General features: G+C 38.3%; 1 protein-coding gene across 3 annotated transcripts in view; it reads left to right on the top strand.

Annotated features, from left to right (window-relative positions):
• The window catches only part of VGLL3 (vestigial like family member 3), a gene marked incomplete at its 5' end in the record, with an annotated part of 40717 nt that extends 17856 nt beyond the window's left edge, over positions 1-22861 (top strand). For all 3 annotated transcript variants that reach the window (XM_082839315.1, XM_082839314.1, XM_082839313.1), the window contains 2 exons: positions 3422-3955; positions 22772-22861. In XM_082839315.1, coding sequence (XP_082695441.1) covers positions 3422-3955; positions 22772-22815 — 578 coding nt within the window. In that variant the 3' untranslated portion in view covers positions 22816-22861. The remainder of the gene's footprint in view (positions 1-3421; positions 3956-22771) is intronic.
• Positions 22862-26427: the final 3566 nt, after the last annotated feature.

Raw genomic sequence — 26427 nt, 5'->3', positions numbered from 1 at the left:
GCTTTGTTCAGCCTCTATGGGGTGCATTTTTTAGAATAGATTTCTACTTTCAATGCTAATGTGTTCACTAATCACAATACAATACGTCATAAGTAGGATAATATTTTTGGTAAGGAATTTTTTCATTATTCATATTTCTGCACGCATATCCAAAATGCGTAAGCATCTGTAAAATAAAATTAGGTCCGTGGACATACAAATGGAAAGAAACAAAAGGAAAGCATCCAGGGAAATGACATATACTCTCTGTACTTTTGACATTTTAATGGGGGATATTAATAAAGAGAACTGTCTGTCTCTGGCACACACCTGTGGGTTGAGTTCAGCTGTTTTTATAATGAGATTCTGGCCCCGCAAGAGATACAAATTATGAGCAGAATGAAGGGTTTGCCACCAAAGATTGGATCTGTGAGAACAAAGGAGCAGATTGGTGGTGGCAAAGCTGCACTGTATAATATAAGGAGCCTCTATAAACTCTTTGTATGAGTTTTAAACTTTAAACGTCAACAGCTTTCTACTGTGGGTATGATAGAAATATTCTACAAATGGCCATCATTTAAGGCAAATTGAATTTTCTTCCTACAGCTTACACAATTTTCCTTCTTGTCATTAGCAGCCATGTTTCATATGTCAAAGGAAGACCATTCTTAAATAGAACATATTTGCCTCAATGCCAGTAAGTGACTTTAAGTGCTACTTTAGGATAGATTGTGATTGTGACAAAACTAAGCCATTCAAGTAAAAGTTTGCCAGGACTGTTGGAAGGTTTGAAGAAGAGTTTGTCCTTTCATCCTTTGCCTCTTGAAGAACATCATCGCTTAGATTTCCTCAAGGGTTTTGAGATCCATGGAGATCCTGAGCAGGGGATGGGAGGAAACTTGAACTGAGACACTGAATAGCCATCTGTCTGTGGATGGGGTGGATGATAGCGCTGCTGTAGGGCTGATGGGGAGAGAGAGGAAGAGCTCGCAGTGTTAGTGCCACAGCCTTTAGGGAAGCTAGAGAAAGGAAATGTTTGAACAACCCGGTGATAATCATAATTACGTTCATCAAATTACACATGTAAGGGTTGAGTCAAGTTATATAAGCTTTCCCTGAGGCAAGAAAACTATGTCCTGGAAGTTTATGACGTGAGAACGTGAACATGTCAGACTTCTGAACACTTTTATTTCACAGTACTTCTTAGGATATCTTTTATTCCATGGAAAGATCTAGCAAGGTTCATTTATGTGGAACCCAGTAAAAAATACTATTTTACTGTACTTGCATGACTAATGTACTAAGCAAGCTTATCATTATCTATAGATACAAATCCTCCATAGGACATGTCACAGAATGGTTAGAGGTATGGGGACAGAAGATATTTGAAATTAAATGAGCTCAAATCCTCACATTTGATTGGAGGACACTGAGCCACAGATCATTTGGGGTCCTACAATGAGACAGGGTAATTGCTGGGTGTCAGCTTTCTGGCTGAGCACCCCAGACTCCCAGGCCCGTGCTTGCTTAGTTACCCTGCACTGGAGGCACCTGGCTCTCACTGGAGGTATCGAGCTTTCTAAACACAGTTCTGACTATAACGCTCCCTAGATTAAAACCCTTTTAAGCTCACTGGATCTCCTCAGGACAGCGCCCACACTTAGTGCATGGCTCATAAAAACATACCCATGTGGGTCCTTCTTAGACCATAGTCTGTTTGCCACCATCTGCCCACTGAACTCTTTTTTTGTCCCTCAAATGCTATTTGCGTGTGTATGTGTAATTTTTGGCCTTTTTTTCACATACTTTTTCATTAGCCTGAAACAGCAGTCCCCAACCTTTATGGCACCTGGGACCTTTTCGTGGAAGACAATTTTTCTACAGAGGAGGTGGGTAGGGGGGAGGGTTTCGAGATGATTCAAGTGCATTACATTTATTGGGCCTTTATTTCTATTATTATTACATTGTAATATAATGAAATAATTATACAGCTCACCATAATGCTGACAGGGGGCAGAGCTCAGGGGGTAATGCGAACGGTAGGCAGCAGCTGTAAATACAGAGGAAGCTTCGTTCGCTCTCCCGCTGCTTACCTCCTGCTGTGTGGCCTGGTTCTGAACAGGCCACGGACCGTAGTGGTCCGTGGCCCGGGGGTTGGAGACCCCTGGCCTAAAACACTCTTCCCTACCTCTTCACAAGGCTAGCCCTCCCGACCCTTTCTATTTAGCTATTACTTTCTTAGGCAGTTTTAGTGCCCTCTCCCTGTATTTCCCCTTATGAGAGCACAAACCAAATTACATTGCTCATGCCTATTTACTTATCCGTCCCCTGCCAGATTGTGATTAAAGGTGATATCTGTCCGGTCATCCCTAGTCGCCCCATGTTTCACACATAGCAGATCATCTGTATAAACATGTCAAGACCATTGAGTGGAGAAATTGAATTGAAGCAAAGTCGAGGACGGGCCTCCCTCTTGCTTACTTATCTCCAAGTGCTATTCTCTGATATAATTTCCCCTTCCCTAAACATCTCCTCAAATCCGTTACCCCAGTTGAGTCTCCTCCACTCATGATTTCCACAGAATCTTCACCAAATTCTAGATGTTCAGGTTATAGTTACAAATGTGCTGTCCTGTGGCACAGGTATGTTGAGAGCCAGCCATCCAGGCAGGCTACCTGTCTTCAAAGCCCAGTCTCCCACTTGCCAGCTGTGACTCTTGAGCTTCTTCCCTGCCTCAGTTTCCACATCTCTAAAATGGGGATAATAACAGTAACTACCTCATAAGGTTGGAGTGAGTATCCAGTGAGATCAAATTCATGCAAAGCTCCTGGCCTAGTATTGGGCATTTGGTCACTGACATTAAATGTGAACTATTATTATTTTCAGTTTAGAAACTCCCAGACCTGTACAGAAAAAATAAGCTTGGAACATACTCTTCTTGATGGAAAATGGGTGTTGGCAAGCATCACTGTGATCTTACTTCCATCTGTTACTTTCAGCGTTAAAATGCTTAGTTTGGGTGAAAATTGTATTTTCCTTTAAAAGAAATTGGTAAACATCATCGTTTCCAACCTACCTGAATCGCGTCTATGGCATAAGCTTTTCTTACCTGAGACTTATATACCTGTGACCTGTGCTCAGACTTGATGGCAGCAAGACACGCAGGAGGAAACGAAGCTTTCCAGTCCCAGACTTGCCGACCTCAGCCTAGACTGTGACAGCCTAAGCTAAGCAAACAAAGCAGGGGACTCGTTCAGCACCTGGACCCCTGAGTACTGACCTGGCATGGCAACTCAGAGGCTTACCTGGTATCTATTCACCTCTGTGTGGGGAGAAAAAGAGTGTATGCTAATTAGCCTGCTTGTAAAAAATTGGACAAGTAGAGGCAAGTCTATCCCAGAACTGAATCTTATGTAAATAATGTATTTTTCTGTCTTCTCAGACAGCTCAGCTCTCTCAAGCCAGCGGAGTAGTTTCCCGACTTCCTTTTGGACCAGCTCTTACCAGCCCCCATCTGCACCCTGTTTGGGGGGAGTTCATCCTGACTTCCAGGTCACTGCACCCCCTGGCACCTTTACTGCCGCTGACCCCAGCCCCTGGTCAGGACATGGGCTGCATCAGACTGGCCCCGCCCCTCCCCCTCCCGTGTCCGAGTCCTGGCACTACCCTTTGGCATCTCAGGTGAGCCCGTCCTACAGCCACATGCATGACATGTACATGCGGCATCACCACCCCCACATGCACCACCGCCACCACCACCACCACCACCACCATCACCACCACCCTTCTGCTGGCTCTGCCCTGGATCCATCCTATGGGCCCCTGCTGATGCCGTCTGTGCGTGCGGCCAGGATTCCCGCTCCCCCGTGTGACATCACAAAAACAGATCCGACTACAGTCACCACTGCTACCTCAGCGTGGGCCGGAGCCTTTCACGGAACCGTGGACTTAGTGCCAAGTGTGGGGTTTGATACAGGTGAGCCCGGTGATTTCCTCCTTTCCATAAAAGAAGAAAAATTAATGAAATAAATACAGAAAAATGGAGGATGTTTTAAATACCTGGAAAACTTTTTTTCTCTTCCGTGGAAAGTTCAGCTTTGCCCATATGTTTATAGAACTAACCATTTTTCAAGAATTCCTGCATTCCTGCAGAAACTGGTATGACTGCGTGAGAGAGGTCTCAGAACTTTTCTCCCATTTCTTAAGCTAGTAATCTGTTTCTTTGAACTGGAATCTCTGGCACCTTATATTTACAAAGATTTAAACACATTCTTTAACTCTCCCATGTCTCTGTGCTCTCTACCAGTGATGTGTAATGCCTAACAGAATTCAGAAATAGTATGTTTCAGTAATTTTTCCTTCTCCCTTTTTTGTCAGGTCTTATTTATTATTTATAAACCAAACTGCTTTCTGGAGTATAATCCATGTAATATAATCATGGTCTTTAAAAAGAATTATGGAACGTATTTTAAAGGAATGGATTTCTCTTCCCTTTCTTCTCCTTCCCTTCCTTTTCCTTCATTTGCCTTTTGTTATTTTCCTCCTCCCTCCCTCCCTTTCTTCCTTCTTTCCTTCCTCTTCTCATCCTCCTTATTCTCCTTCCTTTCTGTTTCTTTCCCTCTCTCTCTCGTTTTAAAGCATCAGACTTGAGATTACTCTAAAGTCTATGTTCAACAGATTTAGAAAAAAATTGGTAAGGGAAATATTTCTTCACAGAGCATTCAGCTCCTTCTGGAATTCACTAGTTCCGAAGGTCATGGTGTTAAATGTTTGAGCTTGATTTTTGGACCAGATTACACATATTAATAGTGTTAGTAGTTCTGAGTTCACAAAATCACAAGCATCACAGGCTAAGTAGACAAATCAGGTCAGTGATTATATCCCCGGAATCTACGTTCCAAAGGCAGCCACCTCCACCTCCAATCCCAGGTTCTTTTCCTGGAACACTTTGTGACAAATTAGAATTTTCTTTCCAGAAGTTTAAGGAAACTCACTGTTTTCTTTTTTTTAAATAAATTTTAGTTCTTTATTTTTTCCTTGTGATTAGAAAACTCACTCTTTTCATAGTTTTTCTTAGATCTTTAATCTGAATGCTGGTCACAGCAGAGAAATCCCCAGAGTAATAAATACTGAGCATCAAGTTGCGTTCACCCTGACATAAGTGAAACATTCTTATCTTGGTTAACTTATTCTTTACTGAGCTTTCCAATGTTGGTCATTGCCTAACCTTACCCATTTCAGCTTCCTACTTAGACTCTGGGTTCAAGCTGGTTTTCTAAACTCTCAGGGGACTTGGTTCTCCCTCTCTATGAGAAGAGAATATGATGGGGCTAACCACCACAGGCTTCCCTCCTTCCTTTGCCACACACTAACAGTATGAAGGCAACTCTTGAGTTGTTTGATGCCTGGGGCCAAATCTAATGAGAGCCCCAGTTTGGTAGCTGCCATCATTGGCAGCCAGTCTCTGCAGGCTCTCACTTTCCAGGTACCTGCATGGCCAGAGTTAACAATGCTCTTAGCAGGCAAATGGAACATTTTCTTCTTTCTTAGTTTGGGCTTCTTCAACAGGATACCATACACTGGGTGGGCTAAACAACAAACATTTAGTTCTCACAGTTCTGGAGCCTGGGAAATCCAAGACCAAGGTGCCAACACATTCAGTGTCTGGTGCGGGCCCACTTCCTGTTTCATAGATACTGTCTTTTCAGTGTGTCCTCACTTGGGGAAGGGACAAGAGAGTTCTCTGGGATCTCATTATGAGGGCACTAATCCCATTCATGAGGGCTCCACCCCATGACTTAATTGCCTCCCAAAGGCCTCACCTGTTAATACCATCACATTTGGGATTAGGATCTAACATGAACTTTGCGGGGACACAAACATTCAGTCTGTAGCATCCAACCTTTGCATTTTATAACATAAAGTGGAAGGTGGATGTGATTGCCTTTGCTCCCTGTTTCTCTCTGTCACTTATTACCTACTTTTGTACTTGTTAATTTTGGTGTGACCCTGATTCCTTGACTCACTGTCCAGAATTTTGGCTTGAAACAGTCTCTTCGGAATGAAAAGTCATCCTACTACCTTTAGGAAGTAGAAAAGAGGGGCTTTTTGTTCTCTCTGAAGAATCTAGAGAGCACCCATATGGGTATACTATATAATAGTTCTTAATACTTGCTGAGCTATGAATAAATATGTATTGAATACCCACTATATAAGGTATTGCCAGAGATAGTTTATATATATATTTTTTGCTTTTAATCCTTAAACCAAATCTGAGATGGATCTTCTCTGATTCAGTTATTGATAAGGACACAGCTCAGTTTTCCTATTTGAAAACTGCTTCCTAAATCACAAATGCTCAAGGTGGATTTGAACTAAGACCTGCCCCAATCTAAAGAGTTGCTGGGGTAGCATCTCCCTGTTTATATAGGTAAAAGAGACTATTAATTAAAACTGTTAAATTAGACTGTAAATGGTTAATATTGAGGAATGAAGGTTTACCTTTTGGATGTATGTAGTGCTCTTCTTTGTCAGTGTGGGTTTAGGATGATGATCATGATTCTTTCCTGTCCCATAGTTTTAACCCAACTGAACAAAGACAAAGGAATCAAGCAGATAAAGATCAAATCATTAGCATAATTATTGATCAGGCCAAATTGGAGATCTTAGATTAGGCTTACTACCATAATTGAATTTCCTGGAATCCTCAGCTAAGTTTAGATTTTGGGAGATCCAATCCTAGGGAAAATCTAGTCTTCAGAGAAGATTCCCATAGACAACTTCCTTGTCACACAGTTTAGAGCCTTGTTACTGTGAAAAGAGATGATGGTTGGTCAGATTTGCCTCAGAAAAGCATAGTCTGAGACATGACTTACCATACAAAGGCAGCAGGAGGAGCATGCACCTCCCTGCATGGGGGTGGCCCCAAAAAGAGAGAGTTGAAGGGGCTAAGCCACAGGGACTCATTTTCCTCTCCTATTCTCAGGCATCATGTCAAATATCACCTCTCTCTTCCTTTAGGAAGAGTTAGGAGTGTTTTAGGTCAGTTTCCCCAAGAAACAGACTCTCTGATGCAGTTTTGGTTGTAGGAAATATACGCAGTAGTGTTCTCAGGGCAACATCTTTGTGCAATGGGAGAAGAATTGAACAGGAGAAGTCTCACAATGAATAAGTTCAACTGAACCTCAGTGGATTCTACAGGGAGATCTAGATCTGGGATGGCCTTTTATAATTGTCTTGCCTTAAGTCAAGGTGGATGGGCTTTTATATTCCCACACTGATCAGTTGCTGGATGGATTTGCCCCTGGAAGGAAGGTCATGACATTAGGCAAGGTAGCCTTGTTCAGCTGAAAGCAATTCCCAAAGCGAAACAACTGAAGGTCATGAGCTGCCAACAGCAGGAGAATGAATATCTCAACACAGAATAGTGAGGGACCTGACAGCCCACCACAGTATCCACTACAGAGGGACAAAAAAAGAGCGGTAGCTACTCTTCCACTTTTCTAACTACTTGTAAAAGAAGTTTCTGTATAATAGACCCAAGCAGGGAAGGTAAGATTGTTGAGAAGAATGAGAGGTGAGTCCCTCTATGTAATCTGTGCAAAGCTGACCTGACCGTGCAGCCCAAAACAGCTCAGAACTCAACATCTTTGTTAGGTGACTATTGAGCAACTGTGAAAAGAGCCTGCATTCAGGTGAGACAAGCCCGAAACTTCCCAAAGACCAGGTACTTAGGCCACCAAAATGTAAGTCATTTTTACATTAGGAGGTAAATAAATTAATCCAACCATTTGGAGAGAAATTTGGTAAAGAATATGCCCTTTTCGTCAATAGGGGGAAGGTTGAATAATTTTAGGTGCATTTTAATTTTGCAGCCATTTAATGAAATTAAGAAGTCTGAGAGGTTCAACATGATATAATGTTTAGTGACCTAAGAAAGTTTTAGAGTATCTTGTATGGTATAATCCAAGGGTCAGCAAATTTTTTCTGTAAATGGCCTGATAGGAATATTTAATGCTTTGTGGGGGTCACACTGTCTGTGGCCACCACTCAACTCTGCTTTTGTACTGTAGAAGCCCATCGCAGACAAAAAAATAAATGAGCTGGCGGTGTCCCAATAAAATTTCTATTGATACTAAAATTTGAATTTTATATGCTTTTTGTGTGTCATGAAATGATACTCTTCGTTTTTCATTCCTTCTTTCTCAACCATTTAAAAATATAAAATCCATTCTTAGCTCATGGATTATGTATAAACAGATGGTGGGCCTGATTTGGTCTATGGGCTATAGTTTGCTGACCTCTAGTATGTATAGTCCCATGCGAATACTTGTTATCTGTCGACACACATACATATGCATGTGTGTGCCTAGAAGTATATACCCCAACTTTTAATGGCCATTACTCCTAGTAATTAGTGTGCAATGTGAGCTTTTAAGCTAGATGGCCTGGTTTTATAAGCCCAGCTCTGTCCCTTGCTAGCTACAGGGCTTTGGGCAAATTTTTTAACCTGCTTGGTGCCTCAACTTCCTTATCTTTCAAAGATGTTTCATTGGGTGGTTTCAAGGATTAAATGAGTTAATGAAGTAAAACATTTACAGATGTGCCCTGCACATAGTAGATACACTATAAATTCTGGCTACATAAGGGAAAGTGATCAGACCTTCACTCATTTTAGCTTTAAAAAATTTATTATTGAACAATATTTCATATATCATACACTTTAGCATTTTAAAGCATACAATTCAGTGGGTTTTAGTATGTTGACAATGTTCTACAACCATCTCCACTGTCTAAGTATAGAACATTCCCATCACCTCCAAAAGAAATTCCATACTTCCTCCTTCCACTATTACCTGGCAACCACTAATCTACTTTCTGCCTCTATGGATTTTCCTACTGTAGACATTTCATATAGATAGAGTCATACAATATGTGACCTTTTGTGTCTGCCTTCTTTCTCCTGGTCTGTGTTTTCAAGATTCATCCATATAGGATGTATCAGAACTTCATTCCTTTTTAGGGTGGATACTATTCCATTGTATGAATAAACCACATTTTGTTTATTCATTCTTTCAGTATTTGGTTTGTTTCTACTTTTTGGCTAATAAGCATAATGTAATGAACACTCATATACAAGTTTGTGGGTGAACATATGTTTTCAGTTCTCTTGGCTATGTACCTAGTAGAACTATGGGGTTGAGAGAATCTCACTTTTTATTTTATATACCTCTCTATTTCTTGAAAATATTTCAAAGAGCATTTACTATAGCCATAATTAATTTTTTAAAAATTTAATTACAGAGTATCATAATACAGTAATAGAATAGGGTTCTGGGGTTTAGTAGACAAAATTCTTCTACAAGCATGAGGAGAGATGGTCCATCTTTTCTGAAGGGCCCAAGCTAGGGTGAGGAGAGTGAGGTGCTTCAACTCAAAATTTAAAGAGATACTCACTTTCCAAGACGTGCAAGTACATACCTCCTTAAATTTTACCTCACCCTGCCCTGGCCCTGCTTTCCTGCCTTGCCTGATCTGCTGTCACTTATTGCTCCCTCTGTTGAATGGATACTTCATATACATCGCTCAGAACGATCAGTGTGTTGATATGATTGTAGGACATCTGTATCTGCCCTCCTTGTGCAAACAGCAATACTCTGTTAAGAAACCTGGAAAAAATATTTTTGAGCTCTTAAATTTTGATAGTGAATAGGGAGCACTGGGCAACAATAGGGAAGTCAGGAGTTCACAAATGTCCTTCTTTTATTTTTTTCTTCATAGACACTATGTGTCTGATAATATCATAAAAGTAGAATCACCTTAGATAGTTTTCTGAATTTTTTATGATATAAGGCCTATAAGCTATATATATATTTATATATGTATAAATGTATGTATTCATAGTTCTACATATATATTTATAGTTATATATATAAATCTGATTTAATCTGAATCTTCTAATCTGAATATTTTGTGAAAGAGACGTCTTTCATAAATGACCCAAAATGCATTTTAATGCAATCTAAGTTGTAATTATTATCGCTTAAAGTTATTATACAGTGTTCCCTTTGAAATAGGCTAATTAAACTCCTTCATTGGTTAAGATCAGTCTTGCTTAATACTATATGGATGCTTTACATTGAAATCCATTAGAAGTATAAATATCTTTGTTTTATCAAATATAGGAAATAAAAGAGTGGGGTAAAAATAGCTCACATACTAGAGCAGCAAATGGAGAAGCAGTTTCTCTCCATGAAAGAGAAATGGATATAAAGTCACCACTTGCTTTTCCATCCAGCCTGTAAGTTACCATCTCTCTAGATCACCTCTCAAGACCCATGCTTTCTTGTAGGTGGTCTGGTGCTGACAAGCTTTGGAATTTTATTTGGAATACTAAGGGTATCAAAATCATGGAGCTTTGCATACAGTAACTTCTTGGAAATCATTTCTCTCTCTAAACATATACATTTACAATAAAAGACCAAAGGAAACCAACCTAAGACATTTGAATATTTACCTGATAGCCTAGTGCTCCAATTCCAGGCTTTATAATGAAAGATAAATATGCTAAATTTGGAGAGAGATCATTGAGAGCCACAGTAATAATTAACAGGATAGTATGAGCTCTAAAAAATATTAAAACACCAAGATATTTTTCAGCATAGAGAAGAGAAGGCATCAAAGCAAAACATATGATAAGGGCTCAACTACAAACAGTTTCTCTCTTTTCCATTTCACCACTTCTTTGGAACATATATACTAGTCATTTAATATATATATGAAGGTCATGGGGTTGGTGATTCATTGAAGTCTTTCCTGACGTTATTAATGATTTTTATAAATGAAGAAGTTAAGGAATTTTATTTAATAGTGTCATAAAATAGAATAGACACAGAAGCTTACTTCTAATCATTTGATTTCAGCAGGGAGACACATTAAATGGCATTTTAATATAGAAGCCATCCCTAGGACTATGTGATTTTTCAATGACAGTCACTCTGGTCGATAGAGATTTATAGATTTCTGGGTACTTACCTTGAGGGCCTTATCTCAATTAAAATAGTTAAAATGTCACAAAGAAATAGTTGTGTGCTAAAAAAAATACTAGGAAGAATGTTTATAAAGTAATACTTCCTGTGGACTTTTTTTACAGTTTATTATGATTTGGTGACAGTAAAGACTTCAGTAATTAACAGCTGATTGCTTCACACTTTCTGTAATCCTTTTTCTTTTTCTTTGGCCTATGGCATAAGTCTATTTTCCACTGAGAGGAAAAATAAAAGAAAAAACACCAAAGGTATGTTACAGTATTTACACACTCTTGAATGGTGTTAGTTGTACAAGGCACATGTCCAGAATGACAGTTTCGTGACCAGAAGAAGATGGAAACCATCTTTGAGATGCATGCAAAAGGCCAGGAGATCCCAGCCAGAGAGTGAAATCTGCATGAAAAGTAGCAGGATGGTAAACCAGAGGGAGAAATGCATTCCAGAGCACTGCTGTCAGTTTTGAGTATCCAGGGCTGGATTCTGCAGGGCCTTAATGAAACTCCCCTGCTCTCCCAGGGCCATGTAGACCTTGCCCATGCTCTCTCCCAGCCCTTCATCCTTAGAATGGTGCCGTAATGTCACAATGCCCGAAACCTGGGAATTTCTTCCCACAGATCCTCCTCTGACCTTATAGGACAAATACAGAAGCCTTCTGAGAGGATTCTGAATGTTTTAGGATGCATTTGCATAATAATACAAATAATTGCCTGTGTGGTATGTGTGTGTGGATCCTTGTGAAAGACATGTTAGCTAAGGGAAAATGCTATTTTTCATACATTGCTGGTAGAAAATTAAAGAATTGTAAGATTTTAAAAAGTGAACTAGAAAATGTATTACAGTTAAAAATTCTCATAACCTTTGGCACAGTATTCTTCCTCTTATGAGTCTATGCCACACAAATACAAGCAGCAGCATATGAGGATAGAGGTACAAAAATGTTTATTGTGACAACATTCATAGTAGCAAAAAAGTGGAATCAGGTGACCGCCGTCAAGAGGGTAATGTATGAGTGAAGTATGTTTTGTGTGGTATTGCTGACTGAAACAAAAAAAGAGATGAAGAAGTGCCTATATATGCCCTTTTTATAAAAAAGGGATGGCAAGAAATCCTGCATATGTGTACATGTACTTACAATTCAGTGAAAGCAGTGAAGACTAGTTTGTCCATTTGTGTTTCCATTTGGGGCTGAAGGTATTGGGGTCACTAATATGAGTTTAAGGAGGAGAGAATAAGAGAAAAATATGTATGTATGTATGTGCATATGTGTATGTAAGAGAAAGAGACAAGGAAAAAGAGAGGAGAAAGATTGATTTTATCAACAATTTACTCTTTCCCCCAAACTAAGGGGCTCATAAAATTATGGTAAACACAGGAATGTTAATCTTTGCAGAGACGTTTATGGAAAAAGCAGAGGTCCAAAAAATAGATTCCAGGACCCATATGTTCACTTAGCTATATTATGCTGAGCAAGCCTCTCTACCTCTCTGATCCTCTTCCTTAGATGCAAAATGGAGATGATACTCCCTACTCTGACACAACTAGGAGATTCCAATGAACTAATGAATGTGGTTGTGTTTTCTAGATGGTGACACATGGTGCAGAGCTAAAACTCTCATTATTCTTAATAAATATGGTGCATTTCAAACAGAAAAGGTCACACTGGAGATGTGAAGCATCATGCATAATTGAGATGCAAACTTTAAATGCCTCTATCACTTTGACTATTTCTAATTTAATTTGTTTCTGTTCTTGAAGAATAGCTGTGATATTTATTGGAGTCAAATTTCCCAGTAGTGGTGTTTGCTGGTATTGGCCATACCTTGAAAACTGGGTGCTTTGGTATTGGTTGGGCAGATTATGAGGGAAGGGCAGATAAAGAATCCAGAAGATAAAGATTTGAAGGGTCAACAGAATATACATCTTTGACATTTTTAAACATAGTGTTCTCCATCTAAACACTCTACCATGCGGTAGAGGTTACTAAAACAGTATATCCTATCCCATTGTGCTTATGGATGGTTGAGATATTTGTTCCTGACACTCACATAGATCAAAAGGAAATTTTATGTGCAGAATAAGGAAGTTAGACTATGCATATAATTAGATTCACCAAAACTCCATTAATACATGCTAATCTTCTAAGTTGTGAACTAAAAACAGATTCATTTTCCATTCTAGTATTAATTTTGTGAACAAGTTGCTGTCAGTAGCTATATAAATTGGGTGGCATCTCTTGCTTTCTGAAATGTTCTCTTAAAAATTGCAAGCAAAATTGGGCAACACCATTTTCTTTTTTTTCCTTTTTTTTTTTTTTTTTTTTTGTGGTACATGGGCCTCTGACTGTTGTGACCTCTCCCGTTGAGGAGCACAGGCTCCGGACGCGCAGGCCCAGTGGCCAAGGCTCACGGGCCCAGCTGCTCCACGGCATGTGGGATCTTCCCGGACCGGGGCACGAACCTGTGTCCCCTGCATTGGCAGGCAGACTCTCAACCACTGTGCCACCAGGGAAGCCCAACACCATTATCTTGATTATTTTCTTGAAGGAGTTGTCATCAACTACCTGTCGTTGATTGGGGTTGGGAATTGACGATGTTGTCAAAGTACACAGTGTCTTCCCAAGAGAAGCTTATATGCTTGCCTGAGAGGAGAGCTATAGAGGTTCAAAAAACTCATACTTAATTCTAACATGACTCTAATGGAGAACCACTCAAAGCATTAAAAGGCTTGTTTCAGGGGTCAGTGTATTTTGTACCAGCAAATTGTCTTTTCAGTAATGCTTTCCTATTTCCTGTATCACATACAGGCATGCATCTAAAAGAAACAGCTTGAATGAAGAAATCCATTTTAGAACTTGTCCCCAGGCAATTTCACATTGACTTTCAAATAGGCTACAAAGATTCTATACAAAATTTCTATACGGCCTGTGGAATTTACAGATACTTTTTATTCTCTTTCTGGCTGTTTAATCTTCTCTTATTGTTCTATTTATCAACAATACAAGGTTTCACAAACAGTTGTCTGTGGCCAACATGTTCTGAATTCCTTGGCAATAATGACCAAAAAAAGTCTTGCAAGAGACTGATGAGAAGCAAAATATGCCATTTTTTTTTGGTTACAGCCTGATATACTGGGCATTTAATTTTTGTCAACCACAAGCATGTGTTATAATGCTTATTTTCATAGCTGCCTTGTTTGAGCAGTATCAGGTGACATCTAGTATCTTCACAATCATTGAAGCCCTATTTATGTTTGCTTGGATTGGACAAACGTTTCTGGAAAATGTCAGAGAGTGAGCTTGTGCTCGTGTCACATAGAAGTGAGATGAAAAATCACTGATGTCAGTGTAGAATTGATCTATATATACCGTATCTCATTCTTACTGAATATTTTCCAATATGTTTTGATTTAATGGGAAGATTGATTACTTAAACTAAATGGGCATAAAAATTACATTGTATTTCTACAGTTCTGAAGTAAGTTTTAAAATTTTAGAGTTCTTAACTGACTCATAGTTTCAGGTAGAATATTTGCTGTATTGGTGTTGTGTCCCTAATTAAGGTTTTATGGGTAAGCAGTGGATCCAGATTAGCTCTTCCTTTGGTTGTATTATCTATTTTCTGGATCGTAAAGCTGTCACTGCATAACCTAGAAACCTCTTTAAAGATGGATGTTTGGCTGTATTTGTTATCCAGCAGATGTCTGGATAGTTAGAATCTCTTGAGAGTATTATAACTTGTGGTTTCAGTTACAATAAGTGATCCAGGCGTTTTTCTGGTCTTTCTCCTCTCCAGTTCTGGGAGAAAGTCTGTAGAAGAAATTACAGAGGATATTTCATTTCACTCTTCCCCATTCCTTTTTTGCTTTATTCTTTGTCTCTGTCTTCAAAGTTACTTTTTTTTCTTTTCTTTTCTTTTTCCTTCCTTTTTGCGGTACGCGGGCCTCTCACTGTTGTGGCCTCTCCCGTTGCGGAGTACAGGCTCCGGACGCGCAGGCTCAGCGGCCATGGCTCATGGGCCCAGCCGCTCTGTGGCATGTGGGATCTTCCCAGACCGGGGCACGAACCCATGTCCCCTGCATCGGCAGGCGGACTCTCAACCACTGCGCCACCAGGGAAGCCCTACTTTTTATCTGCTTTGAAATTGAGGTCGCTAACTTGGGGAGAGGTGTCTTCATGCCATATTGCACCTCCTGGTCCCCAGCTTCTCTCAGCCAAGAGGTTATCACACTGACACTGACATTTTGAACGTGGTAAATTGCTGCTGTGATCAAAAACTACCTAACTGTGATTTATATTATATATTTGTCCAAAAGGTCGGTTTCAGAATTGCTGGTCCAGATTTGTAATTCCATATCCTGATGCTTAAAGTACTTGCCAATTTCCCTTCCAGCTGGGCATTTAAAGTGCACAAGTCTAAGGTAGTGGATATCGCTAAAGGCAAAGGCTGGAGAGTCTGTGCATGAGTTTGTGGTTTTGGAGGAAGGAGAGGTCTGAGAGGGCAGGCAGACTAAGGGAGCTTGCCCTCTGGGCCAGCAGCAGTGGGAAACACCTGGCCACTGAACTGCTAGTCACCTGCAGTGTTGGCCTCAGGTGTGTGGGTGCCGTGCTTCTTAAAATAATGCAGTAAATTATGGTCTACCGGTAATGTCAGGTTCAGAGAGCTTTAAATTTCTCCTCCTCTTTTGAATCTGAATTAAAGATATTTTGGCAGGTTCAGACAGTTTTCACCTCATTGTTTCTGACAGTGTGGGGATTTTAAGCCAATTCTAAATGTACCCCGAGAAAATGTCTCTATACACTGAAAACCCTCCCTCTGCTAATCAATTATTACTTGGTCATAGTTAGGTATCTTTTATTATTGTTTTAATATGGAAGAGTTGTCATGATAAGTGAATAATTGTAATTCAAGTGTCATAATAAATTTAATTCTTGGTCTGGTTCAAGAATGCATCTTGTTTGTGATGACTTTTAAAAGAATTATTGTCCAAAATTTCAGTACTAAGTATAGAGGTAATTAGTGCTCATCAAATTGGCCAAAAATACATGTAATACATGAGAAAAAATGCTAATATACCTAATATACAAAAAGCATTTAGAAATCAATGAGGAAATTACTTTCTTAAAAGCATAGAAAATAGGTCAAAGATAAAACACAGAGGAAGAAATGCCATAATCTCAATAATGTTCAGCTTCATTAATATTGAAAGAAATGTAAATTGAAATTATTAGATACTTTTAATCTATAATAATGATAATAATAGTAAAAATATGAATATTGGTACAAACTTTCTGAAACACACCCCTCATGATGAAATATGTAAGCATAAATGTGGGTATATGCTTGGGTTCAGCAATTATACAAACATATTTTCAGGAATTTTTCTTATCTACCAAAATATTCACATAAGTAACAAATATAATTTTACACACATGTGTCTGTGTATCCAAATGATGCGTATCTGTAGAGTACTGGGTAATTTATGGTACAGGGAAGAATGAATATTGTGTAGCCCTTCAAAAGGGTTGATCTACATATACTGACATGAATGGTTTTCCAAGATAATATTGCTGGTGAAATAAGCATGTTGTAGCACAGGACAAACAGAGGTGTATGCATGTACATCCGAAGTATACTCAGCAAGTTGTGTGATGACAGGGGACATTACACAGAACTCTTACTTTTGAAATACTTTGTAACTTGATTTTTAAACAAGAAATCGATGATGTTTTAAAGTTTAAAAAAACAAAGATGTTTTAAAAACAAATAAAGGGAGGTCTCCATGGTGAGTAAACATGATCTATCTTGATATTCACCTGAAATGAAATCATAGTTTCCAAATTGGATAGCCCTCACTCTTATTTTTTTTTCCCTTCATTAGTGTTAAGGTGTTACCCCCATGTAGATCTTATTTAGAAATTCTTAACTAGCATTTAAACTGATTGCTCCGGGCCTCAGACAAACAAATGCAGTTGTGTGATCATTAGCAGTGATAATTTTATAAAGTAGGAGAAGATAATATGACTGTCTCTCACATCACATAGTTTGTGATCATTTGACAGTATGTCAGTGTTAGATGTCAGGTTGTTGGTGAAGGTTGGATATTTTGATATAGCATCCAATACAGTGTTGTATATATTTATATTTGTAAAAATTATAGCTTGGGCTTCCCTGGTGGCGCAGTGGTTGAGAGTCCACCTGCCGATGCAGGGGACATGGGTTCGTGCCCCGGTCCGGGAAGATCCCACATGCCGCGGAGCAGCTAGGCCCGTGAGCCATGGCCACTGAGCCTGCGCATCCGGAGCCTGTGCTGCACAACGGGAAAGGCCACAACAGTGAGAGGTCCGTGTACCACAAAAAAAAAAAAAAAATTATAGCTTTTCTTTATTAAAGCAAGGATGAAGCAGGGATTCATTTTTTTTTTTAATGTAGAAATAAGCTACCAGCTTCTTTTAGTCTAATAGCAAGCATTCTGATCCACAAGGGTTTTCTAGACTCTTAATATCTATGAACTGACAAGTTCATTTAAGTATTTTCTTTACTTTTCAGTCATAAAATATTCTACCTGCACATCTAGGTTTTATGTTCCTATTTTTCTTCTCTTTTTATCAACAGCATGTTCACCAGTGCATGGTTACCACATTACCTCTTTTATCTCCAGCAATAAAATTAATTGGAAGCATATTCACCTTACTTATGAGCGATAGTCAATGATGTTGTCAAGTGATTATGCCTCCTTAGAAGTAGGATATGCTTTTCTAGTGGATATGACTCTGATAATCACATAGTCCCTAAAACTCAGGTGTGCTGGAGTGTAACATTTTCAGTAAACCAACTTATTATTTATTTCTGCCCCATAAAAGAAAATTTAACTTCATCAATACTTTTTTTTAATTTACTTTATTCAAGTATAGCTGATTTACAGTGTTGTGTTAATTTCTTCTGTACAGCAAAATGATTCAGTTATACATATATATATATATATATATATATACACACACACACACACACATATTCTTTCTCATATTCTTTTCCATTATGGTTTATCATAGGATACTGAATATAGTTCCCTGTGCTATATAGTAATTTCATCAATTCTGAGTATTCATGGTCCAGCTCATTGATATCTTCATTGCTCAGTTTTTTAAAACACTGTCCCACTTAGAGTTGAAACCTCTTCTCAGATGCTTCCCTCATGCTCTCCCTAGGGATTGCTTCACATTGCATCACATTGTTTGTCACATTGTGAACGTTGTTGATTAAGAGGTTGCTCTCTGCTCTTGGCCTTGTCATTTCATTCCTATCTTGGCCTTTGTTTGCAAACTTATCCCCTCCCCACACTGTTTCTCTGTGCATTCTCCATACAGTGCTCCCCAGACAATGACTAATTACTTCGAGTTCAGCTTCCTAATATTTGTGACCATCCCTCCAAGGTGCTCACTGGGGTGGCTCGTGCCATTTCTTCTGCCATGGGGTACCCACATCTTCTGCCATGGGATACCCACATCTTCTGCCATGGGGTACCCACATCTTCTGCCATGGGATACCCACATCTTCTGCCATGGGGTACCCACATCTTCTGCCATGAGGTACCCACATCTTCTGCCATGGGGTACCCACATCTTCTTCCATGGGATACCCACATCTTCTGCCATGGGGTGCCCACTACTATGGAATGTAATAGCAGGCCTGCCAGAAATCTCTCTGAACTAACTTCTATATCATTGTTGCAGGGGCCCATGGGAACTTTAAGATCTTTTCATCAGACACATTGGAGTTGAAGGAAACTAGGGAGGGGGAAGTTTCTAGGCTTTCTATGCTTAGACACACCCTGTTGCCATCTCTACTTCCTTATTCCCAGAGCCTTTTGCAAGAGATGAATCTGTGAAGCAACAGCCTCCCAAAAATCTCAGCTAGAAAATGAGTTATGATACCTTGATATATAGTCAGATTCTTCAAATTTTAAAGGGAAATCCTATTATGATCTTCTGTGACCAAGACTTCTCTCCTGCTACTAATTATTCTATATTTCTTTCTTATGTTCGTACTTCCTTTGTTCTATTCCTGGGTCTGGGTTTTTTTTCCCTTTTCTTTTGGTGGTCAGGTGGTGGTGGTGGTGGAACTGAAGGGAGGAACTGGGTCTGTGGGCTTGCATTTCCTTTCAGGCTTTTCTCCTAATTCCATCCCAGACTCAGACTCTGAAGCCAACAATGTGATGTCTTTGTTCTTTGGTCCCATTTCTGACAACCACCTCATGAGTCAAATGGCCACCCTATGTCTTCAGTGTTCACACTGCGGAGGTCTTTGGGGGGCAGGAGGAGTGGTTATATTAAAGATACATATCAAAAAAACACATCAGTTAATAAAACATGTCCATTACACGATTGGAGTAGTCTTCATCTGAGGTATAACAAACTACTCTGTAATCATTTGCTGTGTCTTGGGAAAAGCTTTTCAAATGTATAGTTTAAAAAAACACAGTAGGAGAGCTATTTTGTTAACACTGGTATCAGTTCTGTTAAATCAGGGTGTTTCTAAACAGTGCAAAAAGGAATAAAGCAGAAACTAACACACCATTGTAAAGCAAGTATACTCCAATAAATGTGTTAAGAAAAATGTATTGACTTTTCTTCAAATTAATTTAATGAAAGGACTTTGACTCAGGGAGTTGCAGTATAGGCTAGTGTCACAGCCTACAGACAATATAGTCCACATAGGGGGAGCCATATACATTGTGGTTAAGACTATTGACTCCGATATCAGACCACCTATTTTCAGTCCTGGCTCTACCACTTAATAGTTAACATAACCTCTCTTACTCTCAGTTTTCTCATTTGTAAAATGGATATATATATATATATATATATATATATATATATATATATATAGCATAGTTGGAAGCATTAAATGAGATATTTCACATAAAGCAGCACAACGTCTGGCATATTCAGCCCTAAGAAAGTGTTTCCTAACATTATTGTTATGATGTTTATTTTCCTTTCACGGAAAATCTCACAGCTGAAACAATAAAACTAAAACTGAGTTACTAACATCAAGAGAAAAACACGGATGATTTCAGCTAGCCAGTGGGCAGATTTCAGAATGTGTTATAAACTAATTTCATATAGGTTTGAGTTGAGAAGGCAACAAAAAGCCTGAATAGGAACAACATAATAGCAGAGCTGATTTTGTGTTCTGGTACGAAAATTTGGGGAAACCCCAAGTAACTGTAGATCATGTAAGGATCATGGATTAAAGATATGTATAGACCACATAAGGATCATGGGTTAATGACTTTGTCCCCTTTCACCCTTACTTGGAAAACTAAGTGTACTGGCTGATCCTTAAATATTCTGATCTTCCTTCAACAAGTGTTTAACAGGAAAGATCATAGTCCTGCTTTCCTGTTACAACTTACTAGTAGTAGGGTCTTTTGCCTGTGGTTGTTCATTTTCTTGTGCTTTACTTATACCTATTTTGAAACTTACAGGTATAGATACCTAGTAATCAAAGTAAAAATTTTATTTATGTCCCATCACTAAGAAGCAGCTAAGCCAAAAGGACAACATTAGCTATTTAATATGTTTCAGGGCGTAGATGAATTGATTTTTTTAAGGTTTGCTTGGGAGTAATGCAAAGCTTTAGAAACAGAACAACTGAAGAGACAAAGTTATAATGAAAGTTATTCCAACCAGTTATTCTGGTTAGAATATTTAGGGCTCTGTTAAGTAATGTAATCCTTGTCCACAGAAAAAGGCTAACGTGCTTTTGACGGAGTCATCTGTCTTTGCAAGGCAAACTGAGGATTGCTTTTATTTAAGAAGAAAAAAAAGACACTCAAACCACTTGATAATTCCAACACTATTCATGACTTGCAGTGCTGACATTCTATAGATTGATGTAGTCTTCAAGTGTGGAAAATACTGAGTCATACAGAAGATGAGACATTTTAATAATGAAAAAAATATTCATGCAGTCAGCAGATTGTCAGTTAAGGTGGTTTAGATTATAAAAGTCACCCAACGGAGACTTTGTCAGGTTGCAAATTATTCTGACCACAAAATTATATGAATAAAGCAAACTTAGAGTGAATTGGTACCTCCCAGATCCTTTTATTTCTTTTTCCTGCTTCTCTTTATCCTTCTCTTCTTCTTTTGAAAAGGGAAAGGAAAACTATTGACTCTGAATCTGAACATAATGCTGGTATACATGAAAAAAAACTTAAGATGGAGCTAATCTTTTGGCATTCTAGAAGTGCTGCTTTTTCCCAGGATACAAATGCTATAAACCAGAGATTGTGTCTTGTGGCTCTATGAGGTGCTTCTCTGACTCCTTTTATTTGTTCTTCCTCCCTTTATGTAATCTGTTTTGTAGATTGTCTTAATGTCTCCTATCAATGACTGACTAATTGTATCTTTTATAATGACACACATTGTTTTATAAAATTCTTTAACAAGTTGAAGGACAAGCAATGAAATCACTATAGCTGTTTTAGTGACAATTACATTGAAAACCATACTGGCTCATTTAACCATTCAATTTCTGACATCCAGCCCAGACTTAAAACAGGTTTAGATTAAAAATCAAGAAGACAGGGCTTCCCTGGTGGCGCAGTGGTTGAGAGTCCGCCTGCTGACGCAGGGGATACAGGTTCATGCCCCGGTCCGGGAAGATCCCACATGCCGCGGAGAGGCTGGGCCCGTGAGCCATGACCACTGAGCCTGCGCGTCCGGAGCCTGTGCTCCTGAACGGGAGAGGCCACAACAGTGAGAGGCCCGCGTACCGCAAAAAAAAAAAAAAAAAAAAAAAAAAATCAAGAAGACAGCCTGGGATCCTAGCACCCACATAACAGCAGTCACACTGCATTTCTACTCACTTATTTAATAGCCTTCTCTTCATGTTTTGGTATTGGGTTTTAAATAACTTAAGAACAACCATTATTTGGAGTCTTCACTCTTCCAAACAGTTATGCCTCAGGACAAAAATAAAGTGATTCAAGTGAGTGTTAGCTGAAGATGCTGTGCTAATTGCCCGCATCAGAAATTAGTCAATTGACTACATTAGAACCAAATCAGTCATATATTCTGTTTCCTCTTTGATATACTTCGTCCTAATCATTCTAGCTTTGAGTTGGAATTCATACATGTTCACATATTTTCCTTTTGTACTACTATTTTTTTTATTTTATTTTTAAATAAAATAAAATGTGTTCAGTAGCTCATAGTCTCTCAACCACTGCGCCACCAGGGAAGCCCTGTACTACTATTTTTAAACTTACCTGTAAATTTCATTTTCTGGCTTTGAGATATGGATTTTTGTAAGCCATCTTAAGTAGTTTCTGAAAGAAAAGGCAATAAAAATAAGTAAATTTAGTCACTACCTTAGTCGAAAAGTGTCATTTGATGGTTGCTGAAAAGTATGAACGGAAGCGCTGCCTAAATGCCCAAAGACTAGTTCTATCATTTTCCCCCATATCAGTTCCTTTTGGGATTAGAAGGAAGAAATCTTGATTTATATTATTTTATTTATTATTCACACCTACTCTAGTAAGATAAAACCATGGTAAAGAATGTGTACCATGCAGATAGCACTGCTCTAGTCTAGAGTTTTTTTGTCACCTACTGTGTTGGTTGACTGTTTGTAAATTGTGAGCTCAATTGTCTTTTTGGTTTCTAGATGTAGATTTTGCCCATTTTTGAGTGCTACACATATTGATTCTCTTCTATTTCTCATTGTCACCTTTTCTAGGTCTACAGCATCAAGACAAGAGTAAGGACTCACCATGGTACTGAAACACACAGTATTAGCAAGTTAGATTGAAGCGTGAATCCATGGGCCCACTGGGAAAAGATGCTGCCAGGGTTTGTCATTCTGCAGTGGGACACAGTAGACATGGAAGGAAAAGAGGAAGTGTTATCCAGCTGACTTTGGTTTGGAGCCTTTTCTTGAGAAAGCAGAGTGGGTCATAGACATTGAAGAAAAGCATTTTTGTTTATTTTTTCCCTCATCTGAGCCTTTGCCAACTGTGCAACTCTCTTTTATTTTTTGTCTTGCTTTTAACAATACATGGTTTAATTTTTGTTTCAGTTCAACAATTTTTTTGAGTTTTTTTTTTTCTTTCTTTTTGAACCAACCACCTTGTCGGGAAAAGATGAACCACAAAGAAAATGATCATTCTTTCAGGAATACAATTTTGTAGCTCTATGTGCATCTATTTTTGTAAAAATACAGAAAGTTTGATTTAGCATTGATGGGCTATTTTTGAGGGATGTGGGGTTTTTTTTAATATTGTAACAATTGTTAAGTTCTGTTTAAAGAACTTGCTCTCAGAGAAGCACTGGCAAAAATGTTTAAAATGCTTGGCTTTAAGATGTCTGTGATGCGCTCTGTGCTTTCTAGCTTACCTCAGATGTTTGATAGTTTCTCCTTTTTACAAAAGTAGCACCATAGCCAAGCCAATATGGTATTATTTTACATTCAATCTCAGTGAAGATTTAATTCCATGCTAGCTCACTTAGCTCTGAGTTATATGTAAAGCTTGAAAAGGAAGTTTTTTAATGATCACACTAAAGAAAGGCTATTTCATTACTTTGATTTCTCCCAAAGACTGCTTGGAGGTTGACTAAGAAGAAAGTTGGCATAAACTTTCAATCAGATGGAGAGTTTGCCTAGAGTATACAATTATCCTTCTAGTCCATCTGACTTTGAAAAATGGAACCAGAATTTCTATCCAACTACTGGAAAAAAAAAATTAATCATGCTATCTTTGAGTGCCAGTGACTTATTTTTCTTGTTTATAATTATTCATTCATGGCAATTTTTTGCCATATTTTAAGTGAATTTTTTTTTCCTGAAGATAGTTTGAAGGGATAATATTTGGGAAGGTACTAGACACATCACAAAGCCTTTAATTCAATGGCTGTTTCTGAGAGTGTTACCCATCATTTTAAATTGAAAAATAATGTATTGCATATGTAATATTTTAAATCAGTTTTTGCATCTTTTTTGTCTGTTTAACTCTGGTTTTAGTTGATTTAGTTCTTTTTAAGAAAAAAATGGGAGCAAGATAAATTTAAATTGGGATTTATACTACAATTACTGAAATTAGGTTAATAAATTGACAACTTACCTGAAATTTATTACTGGGGACTCAGGATTCAACTTGACATGGCCCTCAGGATCTAAATAAGAAAAAGTTGGGATTATCATTAAAATGCTATTAGGAAAAGATTAGGTTTATAAAAGTAGCCGTTATTGGTATTTTAAGGACTTTCAATGTAAAGTCCATTCTTTCATTTGCTTCCAGAGATGGCTCATATCAAAAAGGTAGTATTATATAGAAGTTTTAGTTTGTTAAAAATGTTTCTCAATTTTTCCCATCTCTGTCTTCACCCATGTGAAATTAAATGTTTAGTGAAATACATTTTCCATCTTAAATAATGTATCTCATATGTGTGAACATTTTAGATATAAGAGCAACATAGTCTCTGCTTAGCTAGGCAGAGTTCTCACAGATAATTTTCAAATATTTCCCTTAACTCTATTTTTATGCCATAATCTTCTTTCCTGGTGCATCTTATCAGTTATGAATCTATACACTCTCTTGTATTTTCATCACTATATTGCTTCTTAACCAGACTACTCTTAACACAGTATATACATTTAATCTAATGTGAGGTCCAAACATAAGGAATCTTCCACTTACTAATGACATGAACTTAGATTTCTAGGGAGTGGCTTGGTTAAATTATCTACATTTTGATCTACAATTTGATTTGATACAATTATTTGTAATTTGCCTAAATCTGTGTAGCACAAGGTTGAATGAATCTATAAAATTTGTTTTACTTTGTGTCCTCCTGAATTCTCAAAGACCAGTGTTCAGTAGCTCCCATGGGATGACTCACTGGGGATATTTATTTTCCTCCTCTTCCCTTGGAACCTGTTAACTTCCTTTGCAGTTTCTCTTAGAGCAGTTTTGTACTCCAACTCATTCAGATCATTCAATTGGATTTTCCCAATTATGAGAAGAAACGTATTGACTTTCTGCCCGTTTCCTTACTCTCCACTGAATTGAATGTAAGGCAAGAGAGCTGACAATTAGATAGCTTCACCCTGAATTTAGGGTGACACTTTGCCCTGTGTCACTCCTGGTAACTATCTGATAAAACATTCCTTGGCTCAGAGGACCCAAGAAAAGTTGGGGATCTGAATTCTGCTGTACACAGGAGAGATTTGTGAGTGAGATCCCCCATTGAGAACAGGCCCAGGTGTTGCTTGGCACATCGCAGGGACTGGATCCTTGCCTATACAAGGAGTGGATCAAAATGTGAGTCAAAAAAGATGAGTGCCTGTCTCTGTAATTGTCTCACATCCCATTGCTACAATCATATTACTATTACCACCGAAGTCATAAAAGAGGATGAGTTGTAATTTAGTATGATTCTGAGTTTAAGTTTAAAATGCTGTCACTCTCTGGGTTGGTTTTCTCACACCAAAATGATACTGTTAATTTTGGAGGCTTCCAGACTGCTTTATTGAGGGCTACCATCTCCCTCCCCAATTTCATTTGTAACCACTCCACCTTTGGTTATTTTATAAATTAGGCTTTATTCAAGCTTTCTAAAGATCTGTGAGCTAGATCCTAGAAAATCATCTCATTGATTTGACATCTAATCTATGCTTCAACCACTAAACTATCATGAAATAAGAAACAACAAAATAGTGATTAGGTAGATCTTTACAGGTTATTTGGTTTTTCACTGTTTATTTGAAAAGCACCTCTGAAGGTAAAAATCAATGCTTCATCTTAAGAAGGTTAACCATCCCCTCCTAACTTTCCCCTTTAGCTTTTTTCCTCTCTCTTTCGTCTTAGAGTTATTTACATTACTATTTTAAGCAAAGATGGCTGGGATTGCTCTACATTTTGCAAATGATAACAAGTGGTTTGCAAATAATTGAGAAATTACTTTCTTCAACATTGTAAAAACCTTTTTTTAAAAAAAATTCTAGGCACTGGCATAAACTGTGCCCTTGAGGAGCTCGTTATTCATTATACAAATGGCAATCATAAACTATATTTTTAGACACTGCATTCTATCCCTTACTGAGTGCCCCTTGGTTATGTAATGTTTGCCAAATTAAGTCAATGGGGCAATGGTACTAAGAGGTAGAAGAGGCTAGTATTTATGTTACAGTTCAACTAGAGGATAAATAGAGAAGCAGAATGAATTAAGGAAAAAAAAAAACCAACAACATTGGCTTGGACATTAGGCCATTTTCTGAATTCTGGTTTAGCCATAATTAGATGTGTGTTTTGGTGTTTCATTTATTTATCTCATGAGTAAAGTGGGATAATAATACCTAACTGGCAGGCTGGAAATCGTATATATATACTCAATCAT

This window comes from Leucopleurus acutus (assembly GCF_964270905.1).
Source record: "Leucopleurus acutus genome assembly, chromosome: 5".
NCBI lineage: Eukaryota > Metazoa > Chordata > Mammalia > Artiodactyla > Delphinidae > Leucopleurus > Leucopleurus acutus.
The sequence above is the reverse complement of the archived record's forward strand: the minus strand, read 5'-3'. Positions and strand labels throughout refer to the sequence as shown.